Raw genomic sequence first — 24,116 nt, 5'->3', positions numbered from 1 at the left:
CCAGGTTATGCATCCAAATTCCCAGACAATTTTTGTATTATTTTCGGCAAAGCTTGTCCTCAATAAAAACCATACTGTTCTATCACTGGAAACACATTTTTGCCTTTAATTGGATATGGTTGAGGACTCAGCAGTGAACCAGCCAGACATTAGGATACGGGTGTCTATTATTACTCCATCTCTGTACATCCAAACATGTTTTTCTAACCGTGGAAGGATCCTGCCGCAGACGTGAATGGAACACATGGATGTTAAAGAAAGTTCTTCCTAGAGCTTTCCAAACATGTGTTGGCAGTTTGTGACACAGAGAGGTAGTTTGTTAATACTTAAGAAGTTCATTACTTTGAAGACAAAAAGCTCTGTGTACAGCTGCTGTTTAATATTACTGTTAATTATTATTATATAATCAGTAACTGGCTGATTATTCCTCTAACTGGTTCATTTTGTGAAACTGTGTTTGAAAATCTATAATTTCTTATTGGAAGCTTCCAGAAAGTAGGAATGAAATTTTTAACAATTTTTGTGACACTTATTAACATTTCTATATAAGAAAGGCATTCTAATGTTTCTTGGAAGCATCATTTGCAAGTTGTAAGTGGTTTCCAATGTACCATTAATAAAAGTACAGTTCCAATTCTTATTACTGTAGGACGAACTGTTTTATTCCAAGGGCCTATTCTTGGCTTTTTCAAAACATCGTACGTAAAATCCTGGGAAAAATTTGATCAGTGTGTATCAGACAGTGCTGTACTCTCAAAGAGGAAGAGTGGTGCGTTATCAAATCCTTATGCTTTTCATCTGCCTGTCCTCAGACAGAAGCCTGGCTACTGCTAGGTTTTATAATAAAAATCACTTTATCCAATGTTAATGTGGAAACAACTTGAGTTGTTTGTGTGAGTAAAGTTCTGGTGATCTCATTTAAACTTAGGAAATGTTATAGTCGGACAGAAATCCATCCTGTTTGATACCTGCTGTGCCCAGGTGTGACGGTGTCTTTCTTCTTACAGAACAAGGGAATCCAATTACCCTGGTCTCTAGAGTGTACAGCTAGACTTATATGTCTTATAAGGACTTAACATTTTTAAACACACTGTGACATCACTGCCTGGACTCAAAACATGTAGCAAACATTTAACTTAGGAAATTTGACCTAAAAAGTAGAGTTATTTCTTACCTCTTTGTCCAGGTAGCAGGTTTATATCATCTTTCTACAAATATCACATGTGCACCAACATTATGCTGAAGAAAGGATGTAAATTTCTGTAAATTTTATAAATTTTTGTAACATATTAAACCTGGGATCAGGGTATGAAAAATATATGGATATTTCTAAAACTTAAATAAGCATGGACATAATGAGAGGAGCTGGATAGATGTGTACAACGATTGAAGACATTATTTGAAATGAATTTGGTTCAATACCTAGAAGCATTGTTGACATTTTTTATGAAAATTGACATGCCATGAGGTTTCACTAATATAACATAGCTGGTGGGAACCCTGATTAACTCAATTTGTTTAAGATCATAAACAAGTTAGACATCATGTAAATGTTTGGGTGGTGACATGCCATGAGGCAAGCATTTGGAAAACATACTTTACTTGTTATGTACTTGTTGCTATATTGCTGTGATTAAAGTGTATCAAGAAATTGATCTCCATAGTACCAACAAAATGTTGAAGTCTATGTACTGCCAAGATGTTTAAAGGAAGCTATCATGGATTATCTTCTTGCTCCTTTGCAATAACACCTTGTAATGATGGTGCTTAACTAGGAATACTATCAGATATGATCCACCAACAAGAATATTTAGGGACAAGGACAAAGGAAACTTAGAAATAATTATTTAGGATGAAACTGTCACTAGGGCCATCTCATCCTCAGAAGTACCCACTGTCATAGCTACCACATGCCAATAGGCTGGAAGAATTTTCAGATGATTAGAAAAGGGGTCAAATAGTTCCTGCTCTCAAAGGCTATTGGGGAATCATTATTGCTGTGGCAGAAACAGTGTATGCCACTTAGAAATGAAAGAGCCAACTTTTCATTATATGTAATTTATACATGAAAAATACAATCATCTGTAGAAAGGTAATGCAGAACTGATGATAGTACTTGAAAATCTGGACTAATGGCCCAATATAAAATAATTGCAGCCACGTTGCTGACTGCAAAAGTACTCACTAGCTAATGTACTTTCTTCTTAAATACATATTATACCCTTCCCTCTATACTGTATAGCTTATAAATGGTTTTTGTAGGACTTAGCTGAATTTTAAAAATCAATTTAAAAGTATCCACAGTCAGCTCTTTAATTTTCAAGATTTTCCTTTTTACCATTTCCTGATGGGTTCTTCTTATGTGAGTATTTCTGTCAATTTAATGGTACAAACTTCCAACCACTGTTGCAACACATTTCATGCATTAATTCATCAGTGAACAAATTGAGGCATGCTAAATTATTCCAGGTAAAATGTGGCTACTGAAAATACAGAAATGAAAGATGATTTTCTTACTCAAGGAATATAGACAGGACAGATGAAGAATTCAACAGAGCATAATCTACATCATGGTGCAAATAAGCGTGTGATGTCAGCAAGGTGCAGGTTAAATGGGATATCAAACTTATCTGGGGAGGTAAGACAATGTGGAAGTTTGCTTAAAAGTGAAGTCAGTTGATATAATCTCCAAGTGGTGAGTTGGAGTTATTCTCATGACGAAGTGAATGGACGAAGGGTGTTCTTGCCAGAGGGAAACTGTTTGCAAATGCAGTAAGTCCTGAAGGAGTGTGGCTGAGTAGAGGATATGCAAGTAGCCCATACAGCTGGAGTGTATAATACGAGAGCTGGAAAGGGAGGCAGGGAATACGGGGTTTATACAGCATATTAGAACAAACATGTTTCTGGGTAATCTTATTTGTAATGTAGATCCCTTCTTTGGTTAAAACAAACAAACACCAGGCCAGAGTTCATACAGCATACTAAATATAGTTCCAGGTACACTTCACTGTTCAATTTGAGGACAAAAATTTTAAACAAGAGTAAGATTATAGATTGACCCTAGCAAAGTTATATTTATATAACTCTATTAGCCAGTTGGTTAATGAATTTTATTTGTTTTGTTTTTCTAGACTTCTTATTACGCAAAACATCACTCAAATTGTGTGTTATATATCTTAATACCTCGGAGGAATTTCTTATCTGAGCTTTCCTTTCTTTTCCATTCTCCCTCCCCCAGCTCACTTGTTGAAGCCCCGTATCTGCTGCAAAGGCTACTGGAATGGGAGGCAAGACATAGAGGTATTAAAAAGAGTCTAGTACATCTGGGGATCCTGGGTAATAAACAAGAGCTAACAAAGGAAGTAGCAGCAGTACAGAGGAGTATACTCTTTAAAGAGACTGGAAGAACCAGTGGGAGAGAGGGAAAGTGACTTAAACCTGGAAACAGCATTTCATTTTTTTATCTGGTAACAAATCTTCCCTCTCTTGCACTACTGAGAACATACTGGTCACCACACCAAAGTAGATGTACTGGGATGTGGGTGATGTGGGGGACCAGCATCTTCAGTATGTTCTTTTGGGGATTACTAACACATTGCATATGTCATCACAAGATGTACCACATTTCTGAGGCTGAGATTTGAACACCGGGGTCACACAAACCAAAGCATCTATCATCTGGCTTATAATTTCCTCCCTTTCAAATCCTCTAGCAAAGCATTCAAACGTAATATTTTGTTAGAGTCTTTCTCTATACCATGTTGTTCACTAGACATAAATCTCCTTTCTCTTTGTGAGCTGACCTTTTCTTCTTCCACACAATAAAAACTTAAATAAGCTTATGGTAGGAGGCCGGCGGAGAGGCAAGTCCATGTATGTATTGGTATATTGATTATTTTTTAGAAAAGTATTTTATTTTAATATATAACATGTGGTCATATCATTGCTATTATTTAGAAATTTAAAATAAAAATTCCCTTCATGCTGGGACTTTTTAACTAAATCATCTGGAAAATGTCTGAAATAAATGAGTAGCTTCGGCTGTTGTAAAATTTTATCTGTCAGGAAGAAAACAACTCTTCTTGCTGGATGCTTTAACTCTATCATTATGCTGAAACTCTGACACTGCCCAAACTCTCACAAACAGAGTTAGTCCTGAGTTTTGGAACCCGGTAATGATTAGATGGACAATATACTGTACTTAGGTGCTTCACTGCATAAACTGCTATGTGGGATCTGCCTTGACAACTGAACATTCCAAATAAATGAGAACATAGCACAGCCATGGCATACATATCTTTACCTATGTAAGTATAGGCCTGAGATACCTAGGTAAGGAATCAGGCTGGAAATTGGGAAGGAATACTGATGGTAAAAGAACTGATTATATAAGATAACTTCCATTTCTTTCTCTTACTAGCAGACAAGCTGGCTTGTTCAAAGCTCAGGAGTTAACGTCCCTCATCTTGTGCAAATATAACTTGCATCTATATCTCAGGGAGACATGATGATCGTAATTCAGAATTCTTCACAGGCTTAATGTTTATTTTCTTCAAATGGCAAAGAGACAGAAAGATCAGTTAGGTAGAGTTCTCTGGAGCTGTAAATCACCTCCTTGTCATGCTTTTTTAACCAAAAGGTTGATCAGCCTATTTAAACTTTGTGATCACTATTGAGTAAACCTCTTGTTCCAACTCTCTAGGTAATCATTTGGGGCCAGCTTTTTCTCAAGTCAGTGGCTCTCTATGCCAGCACACCTGAGGGATAAAGTGCTCCCTGCCTTCTCGTTTATAGGTTCTAAATTCAAATGGGAACATTTTATAATTCTTATGCAAAATTTATGTGGCATTTAAGGTATCTCTTTTTAAATGGAAATTAGAAGTCATTTCACTGTAGAATGAATATTGAGGATTATATTTTGCTGTGCTTTTTTTCTATCTTCCCAACCATAAAAGAACAATGTTTTAAATTTTATCTGCTTCCCTCAGCTTTTCTTCAAAAGCAAAGTAGAATTTGACTATTGGTCTGGCCTAATTTCTAGAGGAAATGATAGAGAATTAAACAAGATTTGAAAAGTGTTACAGTTGGAAAGTTCTATAATAAACGAAATTGGCCAAGGCAATAAACATTAGCTCAATTAAAGAATTGTTACAACAATGCATTGTGTATGTGTGTGTATATATGTGTGTGTGCGTTTGTGTATGTATTTGAATGTTACATTGGTAGTCTAATTCTGCTATTAAGATGACATTTCTGAAACGAAACAGACAATTTTTAATAAAGTTCAGTCTGGCTGCTTGATACCTCTTGCAAGAAGCCCTGCCTCTATGAAAACAAAAATTTTCAAGTTCTCCTAGTATGAAACTGTAAAGCATAAATTAGCAACAAGTAAAAAAATTCACTTTAATATTATAGTATTAGTTCTTTGTTAAATTGCATTAACTTTAATAGGTAATATATGCATCTAGTGCAGATTAAGAAGTGTTTAAAAGAGTTTATATATAAACTAAGTTTTCTCCTTTTCTCTGTTCTCAATTCTGTCTACCTTCCCATGGGTAAACCCTATTACACACTTTCTGGGTATATTTCCTGAGATAACTTGAGCTAACTTTATACGTGTGTGTGTGTGTGTGTGTGTGTGTGTGTGTGTATCTGTGTGTATGCAAATGTATATATATTTGTATATACACACACAGTTATTCATAGGAATCTTATGTCCTCATTTCTAAACCCATGATAAGTTAAAAATTACTTAAACTTATATAACATTTAAAACTCACAAGTGTTTACATTTTGGTTAAAGAAATACCAATTTTAACCTATTCTATAATCATAAAAAAGTCTTTTCTAAACAGCAATTTGAAACTATGTTTTTACATATACCTGAATGTCAACTTTTGAATTTTAGATGTCATTTTCATTGGAAAAGAGAAAGGTGATGTTATAAAAAGAAAAGCATATAATGAAAACACACATCATCTATTTATCATGCTTGATACGAGGAAAAAGAGTGTTTTGTAAAGATCTACAGGATACAAAATACAAAGAGAATGCAAAGTTTGTGCATTGCCAACAAGACACAGGTGTACACCACATGAGGATATGAAACAATCCAGCCGTAATGGGTGTGTTGACAGCTCTGAGTCCACACAGCGTTCCTCCCAAAGTGCCCTGGTGTGTTTGTTATGTGTTATCTTACATTTTCATACAGTTTTAGAAATTCTCAAGCCCACCCCTAAGCACAGTGGCTAAGCACTAGGAGTGAAGATGAACTTTCTTGCAAATTGTTGTTGTTGTCAGTGAGCTTCTTACTTAGACTCATGTTTTTTCCAGGGAACCAGACCTTTACTTAGACCCATGTCTGTCTGGAGATAATATTGAGTTGCATTTTATATAGACCAGGCATTGTCTGTATGATATATATGCAGGAGGCATCATTAATCTTGCAACTGTTCTATATAGCTGTGTTTCCCTATCTTACCTTATCGTCTAATCGCCAGGACAGTATTTGTTAAAAGTACAGATTCCTGGACCCCATCCTGTCTTACAGAAATAGAAAATCTAGTAGAAGAGTCTGTGAAGCAGTAACTTGTAAAGAAACCCCATGGAATTTTTATGATTAAGTAAGTAGGGAAACACTGCTGAATTCAGAAATTGTATCCATTTTATCATAGAAGAAACTGAGACTTGGTAATTTAGCTAATGGTCACACAACCAATCCATTTTGCTTGATTTAAAGAAGCATAAATTGAATTGCAGTATAACTCCAAATTTGCCCTACCATATCACTTTTCTCAAGTAAAATTAGGTCATGAGATCAGGCAAGTTTGTAAGGCAACAATGAAAATGTTATACTATAAATGATCAATTCCAGATTTGGAAGAGCCCTTAAGATTGTGCAGTTTCTTCCTCTCTTTTGGTTAGGACAATTATACTTACCCAATTACAAATTATAGAGGACCATATAATTATATATTACTCCCAACCACTGCTGTAAAATCTAAGATGCTGCATTTTAAGCATGGAGAAGTGTTTTGTCCTATACATTTTAAATGAGTGGGGATGGATAGAAAACAAAAACCTCATAGTTTAGATTTCTCCAGGTGCTAAGACCATATGGAAAAGTTTAGCTCACTCCATTCACCCCATGATCAATAACAGTATTGTACATTTTACAGTTGAGAATGTGGTCTATGTTCAAAGTTGAGCATTCTCTAGAATTTCCTTTCTGCTTAATGACATACAGAGAACAGGGAGGAGCAACCAAAGTTAAAGGGGATGTTGCCTTTATTTCATAGAGTTATTGTTTCTTTGGATCTAAATGATGCTTTCTGAATATATTGGAGAGGCTAATGGACCAGTAGAAGAAATCCATCATTCCTAATTTATAATTCAGATAGTTTTAGGAGACAGTCTTTCACCTCTGAACTTTTATATCAAAACCCAATTTTTGAATTATCCTAGTTGTAGAATGAATATGTGTAAAAGGTATTGAAATACTTTTTTAATACTGTATGATTTTACTTATATGAGGTATCTAGTTAAACTCATAGAGATGGAAAGTAGAACATCATTGCCAGGGACTAGAGGGAGGGGAAAATGAAGAGCTGCTGTTTAATGAGTATAGAGTTTCAGTTTTGCAAGATGAAAAAGTTCTGGGGATTGGTTGCACAACAATATGAAAACACTTAACACCATTAAACTGGTTAAAATGGTGAACACAATGCTTTATGTATTTTACCACAGTAAATATGAATACACCTAACACTATCAAACAGATTAAGATGGTGAACACAACGTTATATGTACTGAAATATTTTTATGGGGTGCAGAGCATGAGTTGTTTTAATAAAATCAATGTCCAGATCCTAAACTTCCAAATTTTTTCTTAAAATTCTCAAGGAATATACCTGGGTTTACATTAATATTGTGGCCATTATATGTGGGGGAAAAAAAGGCAAAACCTTCATGCATTCCAAATCGCAATATAGGGCATTAGCCAAAGGTACAAAAACCTTTTTAGATGACAAATAAGTAAAATTGGGAATTTTGATTGTAACAAAGCTATGTTTAATGACTGATCCGGGCATCGTAAACTCACAAAGGCACATTCTTTGTCTTATAGCTAATTTTTTTGAAGCGAAACCTGGCCCCAGTTGGACATTCTGTATGCAGAATATTCAAAATAGTTGTGATGACTTGTATATTTTATAATCTAACTGAAGTTTTTTCAGATTATCTGATTTTTCAAGAGAAAATGCCCATGAATAAATATGTTGTGATTAATTTCAGGATCAGTATGGTTTGATGAATATAATAGTCAAAAGTTATTTTATGAAATCATGTCAAATTACTCCAAATTTTATCTTAGAAAGTGTTTAACATTGTATTTCATATTAATAAACATATGCCAAAAATTTTTAAGTGTTAAATTTATGGAAGGATATATTTTTTTTTCAAAATTGTTTTAGGAGTAACACAAAACATTTCCACCTCATTGAACCAGTAGTTTCTGGATCATAGTTGATGTTCAATAAATAAATGCTGAATAAATATTGATTGAATACTGAATGAATACACAAGCAGCTGTCTTAATGAACCTTTGACTACACATGCAGGACATCATGTAATATTTGAACTTTTCCCCTTAAATTTAATATAGCTCAATCCCCCTGACCTGATGTTCACGAATCCTCAAAGATGCATCTAGTGCACCCCTATCCCCTAGAGGTAACAGGAGACAAAGGGAAAGATGAGATTGCACAGCCTTTGGCAGACAGTATACTACAGCACACAGCAAGATTGACATATAAGTCCCTGCACCTCCTGCAGTTGCATTTTAGTGTTTGATTTTGAAATGACCACATGAAGGGTAGTGTACCTTGCCTGTTGGTGGAAATATAGATCTATCATGTAGAATATCAAGATGAGGAAAATTTATCTTTTCTCTAAGGACTTGGGCAAGCCAGTCTGATCAGGTTTCCCAAATGTAATTCCCAGTCTTCTGCTGTGCTCTCAGAAACCTCGGATATATTCTCATCTCCAGCTCTGCTGCTATCTCCATCTATCCACTAACCTCAAATGTTTTTTATTTCCACAGCTAGGTCGTCCCCTGCAGGCGTTCTTCTGCCTGCCTAGCTGATGATGTTTTCCTGGCTCAAGGAAATTTACAAGATTGTTACAAACAGTGCTTGTGGGGACAAAGGATTGTCCCGATTAAAACAGCAAAACTAGGACGGTCTTGCAAGAATCCGGATGGGTGGCCATCCCACATGAACACTGTGATGTTGCTCTCTTCTTTTCTTCCCCTCATCATTGAATAAGGACAATATTATTATGTTGAAAACTTAGGAGTTAAACTAAGGTTTTAGTTGTAGTCAAAGGTTTATTCAATGATCAGTGCTGCCGAGATACCTGTAACACTTTTTCTCCTTTCCCTGTTCTTAGGGATCTGATTACTTCATTTTGTAGTTGCATGTTCAAAGGGATGGGCAAGTGAAAATTAATTCAACCCTAAATGTAAGTCTTGAGTTAATGAGCCTTTTATTCCTACAGTTTTGTGAAGACTTTGGAGGAAGACAGGCTCAGTTCAAATAAGACTGAGTGACTACATTTTATTTTACTTTTGTTCATTAGAGCATTATTTAATTATCATTATTTTCCTGATGGGCTTTTGCTCATAACTCTGATTTACATTGAGTTTAAATGAACATAAAACTGTGCCCAAGAAATAGAATGAGAAAATATTGTTTACAGCTTTGTCAATGTCTTCTGCAAGTATTCTGTTTTCCAACAGCTGCAGCAGAACATGCTGTTGGTATTCGGAGGCTTCTAGAAAGAGATGTGGCTGAGTATATTTTTCTAATATCTAACTTCAGCACGTAGGTCTCTACTCAATCACCTTTTCAATGCGTGCATTAAATTCTCACTATTACTTGCTCTTAGTTATGATACTGGGGGCCTGAAAGCCAGGGAAGAACTCAAAATCCCTAAGTTCTCTGCCACTGAGCACACATTACTTACTTCTAGCAGTTACTTAAACTCTCTTTACTTTACTGCTAAAATTTTAGATAATGATTCCAAATTAGCATAAAGGAAACAGACTTTAAATAATCTTTTATGCTGGCTGAGCACAGTGGCTCAAGCCTGTAATCCCAGTACTTTGGGAGACCAACGCAGGTGGATCACCTGAGGTCAGGAGTTTGAGACCAGCCTGGCCAACATGGTGAAACCCTGTATCTACTTAAAATAAAAAATAAGCCAGGCATGGTGGCGCATGCCTGTAATGTCAGCTACTCAGGAAGCTGAGGCTGGAGAATCACTTGAACCTGGGAGGTAGAAGTTGCAGTGAGCCGATATCGCACCATTGCACTCCAGCCTAGGTGACAGAGTGAGACTCCATTTCAAAATAATAATAATAAATAATTTATGCTAAAACAAAATACCAATTTCTGAAAAACTTTATTTTCAAAATATATCCAATGTGTTTATTTTTCTTTTAGTTTATGTCATGGTTGTAATAATAAATAACACTGCTATTTGTGGAAACCACTCTATTTTTAGCCTACAAAAGGGGTTGCAGAAAATGTCTTTGATTTTTGGCCTGATCACTGACAGTTCCCATGTTGTCTGAATGTATACCAATCATCTGCTATTATTAGGTGTCTTGAATTAATTAATCTACTAATTGTAACTGATGCAGTAATGAATGATTCTGCATGAAGCTAAGTATTTCTGGATGCTCAAAAGCTGAATTTATTATTCATTTGTGGGGCATTTTAGCATGTGATAGATATACTAGAGTCTTTCCCTAATTCTTTCACTTGATTTCCAGTCTTTCACACAATCATTGTTCCTCAGACATAAAGGAAAAGTTATCTAGTTTGTTTATCTAAAGTCCAAGTAAATAAAGAGCCATAAGAATCCACTATTAACAACTGCCATAGCAAGTAAAATAAAAACCAGCCCTTTAATTCACCTTTAAAGTAAGTACAGGTAAGCATATTATTGATTCCATTAAATGGAAACTTAGACTAAGGTATTCAAACCCAATTTTTTGCTTGTCACGAAACCACCATCAAATGAGACTAGGCAACAGCCTTTGGAGGCCAAAGTAAATGAAAAATAAAAATCATCCATGTGAGAGTTTCTGAAAGGCGCTTTTATTAATGTATATAATTCCCTTCAGCAGTCCTTTCATTGCCACAGTCATTGCTTCTTCAGGGTCCTCCATAACTACCGTGTTCTCTCTCTCTGTCTCTCTCTCTCTCCCCAGCAATATCATTTCTAGAAGCTTTGGAAGGGCTAATGTAGGAAAAAGACCAATGGCAACTGACAACTGCAGAACACTCATACTTCAATAGACAATGCCTTGTTTAAAACTCTTTACTAAAATATAATGCATTATGCTTAATAAAACATGAGAATTGTTATTAATGGGTTAGATCTATATTTTTTCATGTTTTATGTTTTCTTGCTAGAACTTATCACAAGTGAAGTTTTGTGGTTGAATAAATCTGGATTAAGGGACATTGATTTCAGAAGGCAAGGCATGCCCCCAAATGTCACTTGCTTTCCCTAGACCCTGATTTAATCAATTCATTTCATCCCTTCTTATTGTATTCATATATAAAGATGGCTTATTGGATTCAGGAGTTACATAAGCATAGTAGAAGCTGTGTAATATAACTACTTTTCAATTATTAAAAAAAATTATTTTAAAAATTTCCAAAGAATGCCTCCTAGTATTTATGTTCTGAGATTCCATTCCAAGTACAAGTTCCCAATATATATTACCTTGTATAGTTAAGCATTTTTTGGCATACTTTCTCTGCCTGTGTCATTTTTACTTCAAGTTAATTAAAATATATATTAGAGCATAATAAAACTATATCCTGTAATATACTTTCTATTTTTGATGGTGAGGTTTCCTCTTTAAAAATTGAGTAACAGTAATTTTATTGTAATCCCATTCAAAGACTACTGTACCTCCCAGTTTTTCTAATATCATTTGCATTAAATATTTGTCATTTTAATATTTTTCCAGTTCCTGTCAACTGAGAATGGAAAGATGGTGATGCCATTCACAATTTTTTGCATAAACTGCTACTTTTGCCAAACAGAAAATAAAAAACTATCAAATAACAGCTAATAAATAAAATAGTGTATCATGTGGACTATTTTGGGGAGATGGAATCCATAATTATTCTATATTCAGAATTGCTTGAGGATTTGTTGTTTGAGTTGTAAACAGCACATGATGTTTTATGTGGCACATGTTTATTTCCGTTGAAGGAGCATGTCCTATTTTTGAGGAAGGAAAAAAACTTGTAAGACATCAAATGTTTCTTGCAAAACAACTTGATGAAATAAATGTAAATGAATCAGAAACATGTGAATTGTAGTTATTAAAATTAATGGGATTAAATATGAAGGGGGTAAAATGCTTGGGGGAAAGAGTGTGGTAAGGCGGGAAGTGACATTTGTTTTCATCAGTCTTGGATTCTTGAAAAATGGCTTAATAGTCTGAATTTAATCTCATTAAGATTTTCCTAAGCCTAATGGTGGAGTTACAGAGTGGGACAATAAAATGGAAATTTATTTTATAGCATTATGTGGCTCCAATTATAACGTATGCATCAAACATTGCCACTATGCAGTCCTTCAAAATCACTTTCAATTTGGAGTTGGTGGTTTTTCTATATAATTCTTTTAAGGGTAACCAAAATTCGTAATGATGCTAAAATACATTTTTATCTATCAGACTCACACACAAACTTCACTTTTTTTTTTTTTCTAACGTTAGATGATCTGATCTAAATGGAAAACATGTGAGGGCTGAATGTGTAGACATATATGCAGGAGATGAGCAGGAAAAGAAGACAATGGAAGAAAGGGAAGAGTGAAAGAAAGAAAAGGAAAAAAGAAATGAGCAATGCAGGCCAAGCTACGCCATCAAACCTAGTTCATAAGTAAAGCACTCAAATCCCACTAAGTATTTGAGAGCCATAAGCATTTTATCCCATAGTTTATGTTCAAATCATTTATGCTTCCTTAAAAACAAATACATAGCTTATTTTATATTTTGTATTTTCAATTAAAAAAAATCATCCATTACTCTGAAAATGAGAAAAAAAAATCAACTTCAAAAAAGAAAAAAATCTTTATAAATGAGTCTCCCTGCCTCAAAATATGAGTAAGTTTGATGTGGGTTATGACATTTTAGTTTCTCAACTCCCAGTCTCTGAATGCAGAGACATTTTCAATGTTCCAAATACTTCCAAGAGACAAGAAGTACACAAATGGGAATATATGTATATATATCCTCTGAAATCTTCATTTTCCTAGACTCTGACCACCTTCTGTACTTTATATGTATTTTTTTCCCATTTATTTATTTTATTGCATTTTAGGTTTTGGGGTACATGTGAAGAACATGCAAAATTGTTGCATAGGAACACACGTGGCAGTGTGATTTGCTGCCTTCCTCCCCATCACCTACATCTGGCATTTCTCCCCTTGCTATCTCTCCCCAGCTTCCCACCCCTCACTGTCCCTCCCCTATTTCCCCCCAACTGACCCCAGTGTGTAGTGCTCCCCTCCCTGTGTCCATGTGTTCTCATTGTTCAATACCCGCCTGTGAGTGAGAACATGCGGTGTTTGATCTTCTGCTCTTCTTGTCAGTTTGCTGCGAATGATGGTTTCCAGGTTCATCCATGTCCCTACAAAGGACCCAAGCTCATCGTTTTTGATGGCTGCATAATATTCCATGGTGTATATGTGCCACATTTTCCCTATCCAGTCTATCGTCGATGGGCATTTGGGTTGGTTCCAGGTCTTTGCTATTGTAAACAGTGCTGCAATGAACATTCGTGTACACGTGTCCTTATAGTAGAACGATTTGTATTTTTTAAGATAACATATGGCACTGCTGAAGTAGCCTTCTGGACATACCACTAGGTAGATAAATGTATGAACAGAGGTTCTTTATAATTGAAGGTGTAGTAGCCTGTGGGGCTATTCCAGGTCTGTAAGGAGCCTGCTTATGTGCTTTCTGGAAACATAATGATATAACTGGAGCTTAGCATCTACTCTGGCTGCTGGGACTCAACTGCTGTTTATTACTATGTTTGGAATGAGGATCCTTGTCCTTAGTATCTTTGTCCCAAATACTTCACCATCTCAAACTGTTTTGGAAATGTTTCTCTTCCTTATTTTATAGGCGGGAAGTATAAGGATTCACTTTTAAAATACTTGTTTCATAATTGCGCAGGAGATACATTTTGGTTTCTAGCATAGCCTTTTGTTGTTTTAGTTAACACTTCTCTCATCATTCTTAAAGAGATGAAAAAATGGAGTGGCTAAGAAGACTGTCTCATTTGTACCTTACAGTAGCATCAGTGCAATAATTACAACTGCTCTTGAGACGCCAAAGTCACTCATAAGGTTTTCACAAATCAATAAAACTAAATTCTAACTTGAGTTGTGTCAGTGAAAATGTATGAATGGTGTCAGCTTTATCTTTGTCATCAATAGTCAATATTTATAAGGTCCTCAATTAAGTGTCACTACTTAGAATCTATGTTCAGAACATTAATATAGTTCCTTCCAGGTTAGACATATGGGATTTGTTTTCTATCATGATTTGCTGCAGTCATGTTTCATAAGTGAAGCAGGATCTAATCCTTTGCTTCTGTTGTTGTTCCACTTGATGACAGCCCTACCCCTGTAGCAGTGATAAGGAGTGTGAAGTTGGGAGATACTGCCACAGTCCCCACCAAGGATCATCGGCCTGCATGGTGTGTCGGAGAAAAAAGAAGCGCTGCCACCGAGATGGCATGTGCTGCCCTGGTACCCGCTGCAATAACGGTAAAAGACCTCACTAAGTGTTCATGGGCCTCTTCCTCTCCATTGTAGCAAGACTGTCTCACAAATCAGGCTAACTTCTCCTCACTCAGTCTCCTGAAATATAAGAAGTCTGGTAGAATTGGTTTAGGTAGTGCAAGTTTACCTGGATTACTCAAATCTTAGTTTTCCTAGACTCTGACTACCTTCTATATTTCATGACCTATACTGCTCTAAGGTATTGCCATGTTGAAGTATTTCATATATGTGTGTGTGTGTGTGTGTGTGTGTGTGTGTGTGTGTATACTTAAGTGTATATATACACGTAAGTGTATAACACGTGTTTACTGGAATAAATGTGTTACTGTGTGTGTGTGTGTGTGTGTGTGTATATATATATATATACACATATATATGTGAAGTATTGCCATGTTGAAGTATACACACACACACACACACACACACACACACACGCACATATATATATGAAATACTTCAACATGGCAATACTTCACATATATATGTGTATATACACACACACACACACACACACACACACACAGCAACACATTTATTCCAGTAAACACGTAAGTGAATGCGTGCAAAAGAACCAAAGAAAGAAGCTTGATAAGATTTAGTATGCAGTTGTAAATATCGATTCCAGTTTTGAACCTTTGTTTAGACAAGATGTTCTGCAGCTCTGTCTTATGGTAGTGGAGTGACTGATTCCTCCAAAGAGACACAAGATTCTATTCCCCAAACTGGCTTTATCCAACATCAATGAATTTATAGGCAGACACTTCAGCAATAATGATGGAATGAATCACAGACAAGATGTGGCAAAAACATTAAATAATTGCAGAAGGTAATTAGAAATATATACTTAATCATACAAAGTAATAACTTAATCAGGTCCATATTTCCATGCCTATTCCTGACCTCTGGGTGTAGACCTACTGCTTGCACAGGAAATGAAGGGAAGGTGACCTCACACCATTGGGTAAGTTTAGAGTGTAAACTAGGATTATGTTGTTAATTAATAAAGGAATCTGGATCCAGAGGATGTATGTCTGATCAGATTATTTTAAAATACTAATAGCTAACATTGATTCTTCACATATATTCACATTAACTTGGTGAAATTAATTATGCTTTTATTATTAGTTTGGTCCAAGGTCGCTGGGTCTTGAGAGAGACAAAATTCATATCAGAGAAGTACATCCATCCATTCATTTACTTATTTATTGAGACTGAACATACTTTGGCCCTAAAGTATACTCAGTCTCAATAAATAAGTAAATGAACAGATGGATGAATGGAAAGATGAATGGACAGACATACAGACAGACAGATAGATAAATGGCTTCATACTTCACATCAAGAGAGTATGTGGATAAGTATCACATTTCATAGAATTGAATTAATCCAAATGCTTATATGATCGTCTCCAGGAATTTGTATCCCGGTTACTGAAAGCATCTTAACCCCTCACATCCCGGCTCTGGATGGCACTCGGCACAGAGATCGAAACCATGGTCATTACTCAAACCATGACTTGGGATGGCAGAATCTAGGAAGACCACACACTAAGATGTCACATATAAAAGGTAGGGATATCTGTAGTTGTTGTTGTTTTTTAAGTAGAAGAAAAATATAGGTAATTAATTCCATTGATTTTAGAAAAAAATTACAAGGAAGGTTCTTTAATTCTAGCTAGACATTAAACTTGTTATTCAGGTGGCAAATACAATTAATGGAAACAGACAATAATGGATCATGTGATTAGAGGCAGAGCCAATAAGTATCTACTAAGACTTTTCATTATAAGTGGTAACATCATGGTCTATAGTATAAATAAAAATATTTTATGTGCTTCTGATTGCAAAATAGAATTTTTTTCTGAAGTTTCAGGACAGTATCTATTGGTTATCACCTCTGCAGGGCATGAAGGAGACCCCTGCCTACGATCATCGGACTGCACTGAAGGGTTTTGCTGTGCTCGTCACTTCTGGACCAAAATCTGCAAACCAGTGCTCCATCAGGGGGAAGTCTGTACCAAACAGCGCAAGAAGGGCTCTCATGGGCTGGAAATTTTCCAGCGGTGTGACTGTGCAAAGGGCCTGTCTTGCAAAGTATGGAAAGATGCCACCTACTCTTCTAAAGCCAGACTCCATGTGTGTCAGAAAATTTGATCACCATTGAGGAACATCATCAATTGCAGACTGTGAATTTGTGTATTTAATGCATTATAGCATGGTGGAAAATAAGGTTTGGAATGCAGAAGAATGGCTAAAATAAGAAACCTGATAAGAATATTCATCACACAAAAAAAGAGAAAGAAAACGTGAACTGAATAGATTAGAATGGATGACAAACACAGTGCAGCCACTGTTTCCATTATGCAACTTGTCTATGTAAATAATGTACACATTTGTGAAAATGCTATTATTAAAAGAAAAAGCACATGGTGGAAATTACTGGCAAGTACTCTCTGACTTTCCAAGAGTTTAGGTTGTGTTGGAGGAGAGGTTTCCTTCAGATTACTAAGCGCTTATACAAATAACCTACATGCCAGATTTCTACTCAAAGCTAGAGTTTAACAAAATACTCCTAGAATACCTTGTTATACAATAGGTTCTAAAAATAAAATTGCTAAACAAGAAATGAAAACATGGAGTATAGTTAATTTTCAACAGAAAATTCCCTTTTAATTTGTAACACTACTTCTGTTGCTCCATCAAGGGCCTTGGTAGGCTAGAAAAAAATAAGTCAGTATTTCTAAGTAATTGCAAAATAATGACCAGTTGTTTATGAAGGCCTTTAGGAAGACAAATAAAAAACAGCAACAAAAACATGTTTTGAAAATTTTAGTTTCACCTGTAATTAATAAGAACCGATACAAGACAAAAACAGTTCCTTCAGATTCTATGGGATGAGAGTGTATCTCTCTTTATCCTATGTAATTCCTACTCTGAATGCATTTTATTTTCCAAATTATATCCATTAAATGTGACTAGTAAAATACTTGCACAGAGCAGAATTTTGGCAGATTGCAAAAAAAATTAAAGATGTCCAATATATGTGGGAAACAAACTAACAGAGAGATTATTATTTCTTGAAGGTTTGCCATAACCTATGTTTTGATGCAATTAGATTGGTAAATACACTTATTCTTACATACTCTGTGGTAATAGAGACTTGAGTTGGATCTGTACTGCACTGGCATAAGCAAGAAAATTGGGAAAACTTTTCATTTGTTCAGGTTTTGCCAACACATAGATTGTATGCCTGAAGCACAAAGATGACTGTTCATCTTTGAAACCCGGGGTTGCACAATCTAAATGAAGATCTGCATGGGATTTGCTATCATAATATTTACTACACAAATGAATTTAGTGTGACATCATTTGTCTGTCTTTGCTATTCTCAAATTATTTATTTTATAGTGCTCAAATAATCTCAATTTCAGGAGGTTTCACAAAATGAACTCCCAAAGTAGATAGTGTAGTGAGGTTCCATTGCCCTCTATAAGCTTCTGACTGGCCAATGGCATCATCTGATTTTCTTCCCAAACCTCTCTCTGCAGCATCTGCTTTATTGCCAAAGGTATAGTTTCTGTTTTCTGCAGCCATTGCGGTTAAAAAATGTAAGTAGGATAACTCGTAAAATCTGCATATCGCTAATCTATAGACACTACAGTTTCTAAATTCTTTGAAACCACTTTACTGCTTTTTTTTTTCACTTAACCCAGTGCTAAATATTTTGTCTAGAACACAAAAGAATAAAAGGTTATCTTATAGTTGTGACTTTAAACTTTTGTAGACCACAATTCACTTTTTAGTTTTCTTGTACGTAAATCCCATCTGCAGTCTCAAATTTAAGTCCTCCCAGTAGAAATTGAATTTGATCCTGTATCTCTATTAAAAATTTCAGCTTCCCACAAATATTTACCAAGATGATTCGGATTTACATTTTCTGCACAGGTCTGCAAAAACAAAAATTATAAACTGTTTATCCAAGAACCAAAGTGTGTGTAAACAGGTTGCTATAAGCTTGGTGAAATGAAAATGGAACATTTCAAACATTTCCTATGTAACAATTATTATATTTGCAATTTGGTATCTACATTATTTTTCTTATGTTCACCCTTTCAAAAATTATTATTTGAAGTAATTTATTTACAGGAAATGTTAATGAGATGTATTTTCTTATAGAGATATTTCTTACAGAAAGCTTTGTAGCAGAATATATTTGCAGCTATTGACTTTGTAATTTAGAAAAAATGTATAATAAGATAAAATATATTAAATTTTTTTTCCTCTGAAAACTAAATACAAAGTTCCTTGTGTTTTTCCTATGGGACGAAGTTCGTAGAATCATATGTTCTGTGGGTTCAACTGGACTTGATATGATTTTGAGGACTGGGTGTGAATCATTTGGAGGACATCACTGTGAGATAACTCAAAGCAGTTTACCATTACAAAAGGTACTTTATTTCATGGCAGTTTAGCTGTAATTGTTAGAAAGTTTGTTTTTTTGTTTGTTTGTTTTTTGTTTGGTTGGATTTTTTTAGTCAAACCAAAATATTCCAGCTTGTGATTTACACCCATTTAGTCATACTTTGCCTTCTGGATCAACTTGAAACAAGAACGTGCTCTTCACAAACTTCTTCAAAATACTTTAAGAGGGGTAACATATTCTCCATGATCTTCTCTTCTCTCTAGGCTAAAGTTTTCCAAAATGGAGATACTATGATGCTTAGGATATTGGTTCATTTCTACATGAACCAATGAACATGAGCTTACACGATGCCATTTCCTGTTTTTGGAGAGAAACAGTGAATTCAAATCCACCTCCTGGGAAGTGAGTCTTTCCTCTCCTTCCTGTACCCTAGATGTCAGGAAAGTTTTTGAGGAATAGTGTTCACCAACTATGAGATCAGGGATCCTGCAAGAGTTCATGTTATATGAGAGATCAGAATGGGCTGTAAATGTGGATAATAAACATTCTGTGACATAGTGAATTAATTAAATGTAGTTACGGCAGCTTCATGAAGCTAAAACAGTTCCACAGTTAGAAGTTAAAGATAACTTAAGCATTGCTGAAATACTTTCCACAATGTATTAATTAGCCATTTAAGAGTATTCTTAAATCGTTTACCATTCCCTCAAATTGAGAAATTATATTTTTTAGTTAAAGCATGTTTTTGACTATAGCAATCATATGGGTGATATTTTTCTTTTCTATTGTGCTCAGTGAGATGCTCTGAGAAGTGAAAAAGTGTCCTGAGTTTGTTTTAGTTAAGAAACAAAATACCTTTAAGTGGCCTTAGTATTTTTAGGGGAAAACATTCAGTTACACTTTTGTAAGTGTACTTGTAGCCTTAGCATTTTAGGGGGAAACATTCCGTTACAGTTTTCTTCACTCAAATTCAGTTGAAAAATAGAGTTTTTTGTTTGTTTGTTTTTTTAAGGCAGATGAAAGATTACTCTATTGCTGGTGAAGTTAATAGTGGAAAATATAGCAGATACCTGTGAGTAAGATGACATTCTAACACTAAACACCAGAAATAGATTCTGTGCCCATTCACATGCAACACAAGACCATATCAGTTCCACCTTATGGGAGCTGCCCTGTAAAATTTATAATATGGGTGAGCAGAATAGAATGACACGCCTCCTTCTGGCAGTTAACACCAAAGAAGTAGGGGTGAAAAAGGGCTGAGCTATGCATTTCTCCATCAAAAATTTTTCAAAACTAGACAATTTATATTATACGAAAGGAGTGAGTGAGGGGTGGAGATAAAGATAATCATTCCATGCCACGTCAAACTAACTTTAAAGATTGAAAAAGAAGAATCCCTCTTCATATCATACCCCAGATCTTTATATTTTTAGCCCATTGTACCTATCATTTGTCTATGGTAAAGATACGAGTTTTAGCAAAAAACTGATCTACTGCTTCGCTAGAGGAAGTCCCTGAAGAGGTCATTTTCCTAACGCCAACCATTCCTTCTTTATGGATCCTCTCACGATGTGGTGTGGTGGGAAATTTGGCTTTTGTCCCTAGGAGCTTGCAAAATGTATGAAAATAATACAGTAATTAAATAAATTCCAAGGCCACTCTAAACCTAGAACTAAAAAATAACTCTCTTTTTACTGTCCCAAATTACATCGATTGTGTCATCTAACATAGTCTATTAAAGATTCTGCAGTGAGACTAAGTGATACATTGAGTATACGATAATAAAATATATAAAAGCATTTCAGTAATAAAAGTCAACCAATGCAGAGATGCCCCACATTTGAATATAAGTCTTTCTGCATTGAAAATTTCTAAGGGAGAAAGTAAAGGACAAAAATTAAATCTTCTTGCATGCTCATGTCAAAATAACTTAAAGTCCAAAAGAATTAAAGTCTGCAATCATTATCTTCCACTTTAGGATAAGGAATCCAAAGAAATCAAAGTTTAAATTATTCAAGTTAATAGCTAAATTTTTTCTTTCTTATTCCATATTTTGCTCTGTCTCAGTCAAGGTTTCCCAATGCCTAGGTGAGCTAGAGCTTCTTCAGCAGCTACGGCTTGGGCAGTTTCTCACTAGAATGAGTGCTGGTTCCATAGAATCTCAGATTTATTAGTTTGACGACAATCTCTGATGTAGCTCGCTTTTACTAAAGTACAGTGAATTATTATTTAACACACAATTAAGCCAAAAATGCCACTACATTTAGAAAACAAGCGAATGCAGTTCTTAGAGCAGATACCGTAGCCAAAGTGCTGTTAACATATGCATGGCTTACAATGCCAAAATAATAGCAGAGATGCATGGAATCTGAAGATAGAAAGATGGAGAAAAATCTGGTTTTGCTTTGCTAAAAATGTCAGTCAATCCAAACCAGGTGTCTGTACCCAATGGTCTATGAAACTTAAGCTTACATGGGAAAAATGTCCCATCAGGAAGTTAGATATGGCACTATATTTTTCCTTATGGTAGGGTGGGAGGAGAATCCACTTGTATTCTATCTCCTTTTAGAGAATGAGTGGTAATTGAGGTATTGCTACCTTCATTAAACATGGTCAAATTTAAAAATTTTGCCACGACATTAGCCTCATTAGGGCTTCTTTCTTTTGCAGTTAGCCTATTCAAAGCCTCACCAGTGCTTAATTGAGAATAGGCTCTGTCTGGTGATACAGGCTCCAATGATCTTGCAAGTTGACTTTTTTCAGGGCTGTGCGCAATGGCAGCTTCCATGGCTTCATGCTGTAGAATTATTTACTTCCTCATCCCTGCCTTTGTTCTACTTGTACCATAACATCAACAGATCCCTGAAGTAAAATTGCTACTGATACATCTAAGGGTACACTCCTAGGGGCCAAGAAGATGCTCCTAACTTAAATCCGTCACTCAACATATTCACCAAGTGTCTATTACATGCTAGGGCACTTCGTAAGCACAGTGAGTAGAAGCAGAGTACCAAACTACTCACAGTTTTACATTCCAGTTGTTTTTTAGAGCAATAGCTAGGAGACAGAAAACGAAATAACAAAAATATCAAAACTATAGGAGACAAGGATGAGCACTATGAAGAAAATTGAAGCAGAGGAAAGGAACAGAGGGAGATGATTAGTGTTACTTTAGATTCTCTAGTCAGGGAAGATCTCTTAAAGAGGGCGATTATGATCCAAAACCTGACTGAAGTGAGGGAGTGGCAATGAAAATGTCTGGAGAAATGGACACAGGCAGTGGAAGAGCAAGGTAAACATGCGACAATGAGAAGAGCTGAACATGGAAACTGGGATGAACAAAGGAAGGAGAAAAGAGATGAGACTAGAGAAGCAGCTGGGTCAGGTTGTGTAGAACCTTATTAACCATGATTAGTTTTATTATGAAAGAGATATGGGACTGGTAGAAGCTTTTCAGCAAGAAAGTAGCTTGAGATGACGTTATTTCCCAAGGATCACCCAGTCTGCTGCATGGAGAACAGACTGCGGGGCATCCAGGCAAGAACTGCTGGCTTGGATTCGTGACGCAAGGTGAAAGTCATGAGAGCTGTTGGATTTAGGGTATGCTGGAGGTGGATTTGCTGTTGGACTGCTTATCTCTCTTTCCAGCTGCTGTGAAAGAATGACGGTTGTGAAAGAAAGAAAAGAATCCCTCTAGACCAGCATGAGGAACACAGAAAAAGAAATTGTTGATAAATTTTTTTTCCTGTGCAGTGCCCTTGTATTTAACATGTAAACAACTGCCCCTCAGTAGAATATCAGAAATTCCTGAGAAAGTTGACCTTTGTAAATCTCTCATCAGCCATCTTGAGATCTTAAGCAAAACTCTATGAAAGAAGAATTACATCCACCAAATAGAGCTTATTGGATGTGCTAAGGGAAATGGTTGCAAACAAATGCAAGGGTGAGGGAGTGGCAGGGCAATACAGAAAAAAGAACAAACAGGGATCAGAGAACAAAGACTGAACAGAATTTCAACTGAGAGTATAAAAAAGAGATGCATCAAGTGGAGTGCTGGGAATCCTAAAATGTGCTAATATGAAGCTTCAATTTAATACAGATGCCAAAAAGGGTCAAGAAAAACTTAAGGGAACAGAATAGTTAACTCACAGCAGTAGGCTTAGAAAATGATTTTAGCAAAGGATGCAGCTCAGGCAACCCTCGCATTGACACTGGGCCAATGAATTGCATTAAAGGGCAATTTGTCAAAGCAAGTAATAGTTCTCTTTGAGTATTAAGTAATTGTATAGTTCAGGACCTGGGAATTCTAAAGAAATGACAACATGCAAGTAATTGAAGTACTTTCATGAGAAATACACTTGCCATCATACCTCTCACACATATGTTATGAATACCACAGTACACACAGCCTTTTAAAATTTCCTGGGGGTCAGCGTTTCTTATAGATGCCATGGACCTTTTTATTATTAGCTCCACACCTTCCCACTTCACTGCACCTGCTACATAAGTCATCATTTTGTGTTTAATGGCCAGTCAGCCTCCAGGGCCTAGTAACAGATGGAGAATATCAGATCAGCTAGCACCTGTAAAATATTCTAAGTCCTACTTAAGCTTTTCAGGCAGACATTGTAATTAAGATTGTTTTATCCTCCATTTATTTTCCTACCTTATTTCCTTCCAGTGGAATCTTATTCTTTCCAACATTCACCATTTCTGTGCCCAAGTGTATGCCATACATAAAGCAGATTTAGATAACAGTAAGATACAGCAATGTCTGTGAGAATTTCACAGTAACCTTTAAGCTGTTT

General features: G+C 35.7%; 1 protein-coding gene across 1 annotated transcript in view; it reads left to right on the top strand.

The window, feature by feature from the left end:
* Nucleotides 1-19,173, top strand: part of DKK2 (dickkopf WNT signaling pathway inhibitor 2) — a 104,994-nt gene extending 85,821 nt beyond the window's left edge. The window contains exons 2-4 of the mRNA XM_017508958.1: nucleotides 14,718-14,868; nucleotides 16,296-16,451; nucleotides 16,786-19,173. Coding sequence (XP_017364447.1) covers nucleotides 14,718-14,868; nucleotides 16,296-16,451; nucleotides 16,786-17,036 — 558 coding nt within the window. The 3' untranslated portion in view covers nucleotides 17,037-19,173. The remainder of the gene's footprint in view (nucleotides 1-14,717; nucleotides 14,869-16,295; nucleotides 16,452-16,785) is intronic.
* The last annotated feature ends 4,943 nt before the right edge of the window (nucleotides 19,174-24,116 follow it).

The sequence above is a fragment of the Cebus imitator genome, unplaced genomic scaffold (genome assembly GCF_001604975.1).
Source record: "Cebus imitator isolate Cc_AM_T3 unplaced genomic scaffold, Cebus_imitator-1.0 Scaffold17, whole genome shotgun sequence".
NCBI lineage: Eukaryota > Metazoa > Chordata > Mammalia > Primates > Cebidae > Cebus > Cebus imitator.
The sequence above is the reverse complement of the archived record's forward strand: the minus strand, read 5'-3'. Positions and strand labels throughout refer to the sequence as shown.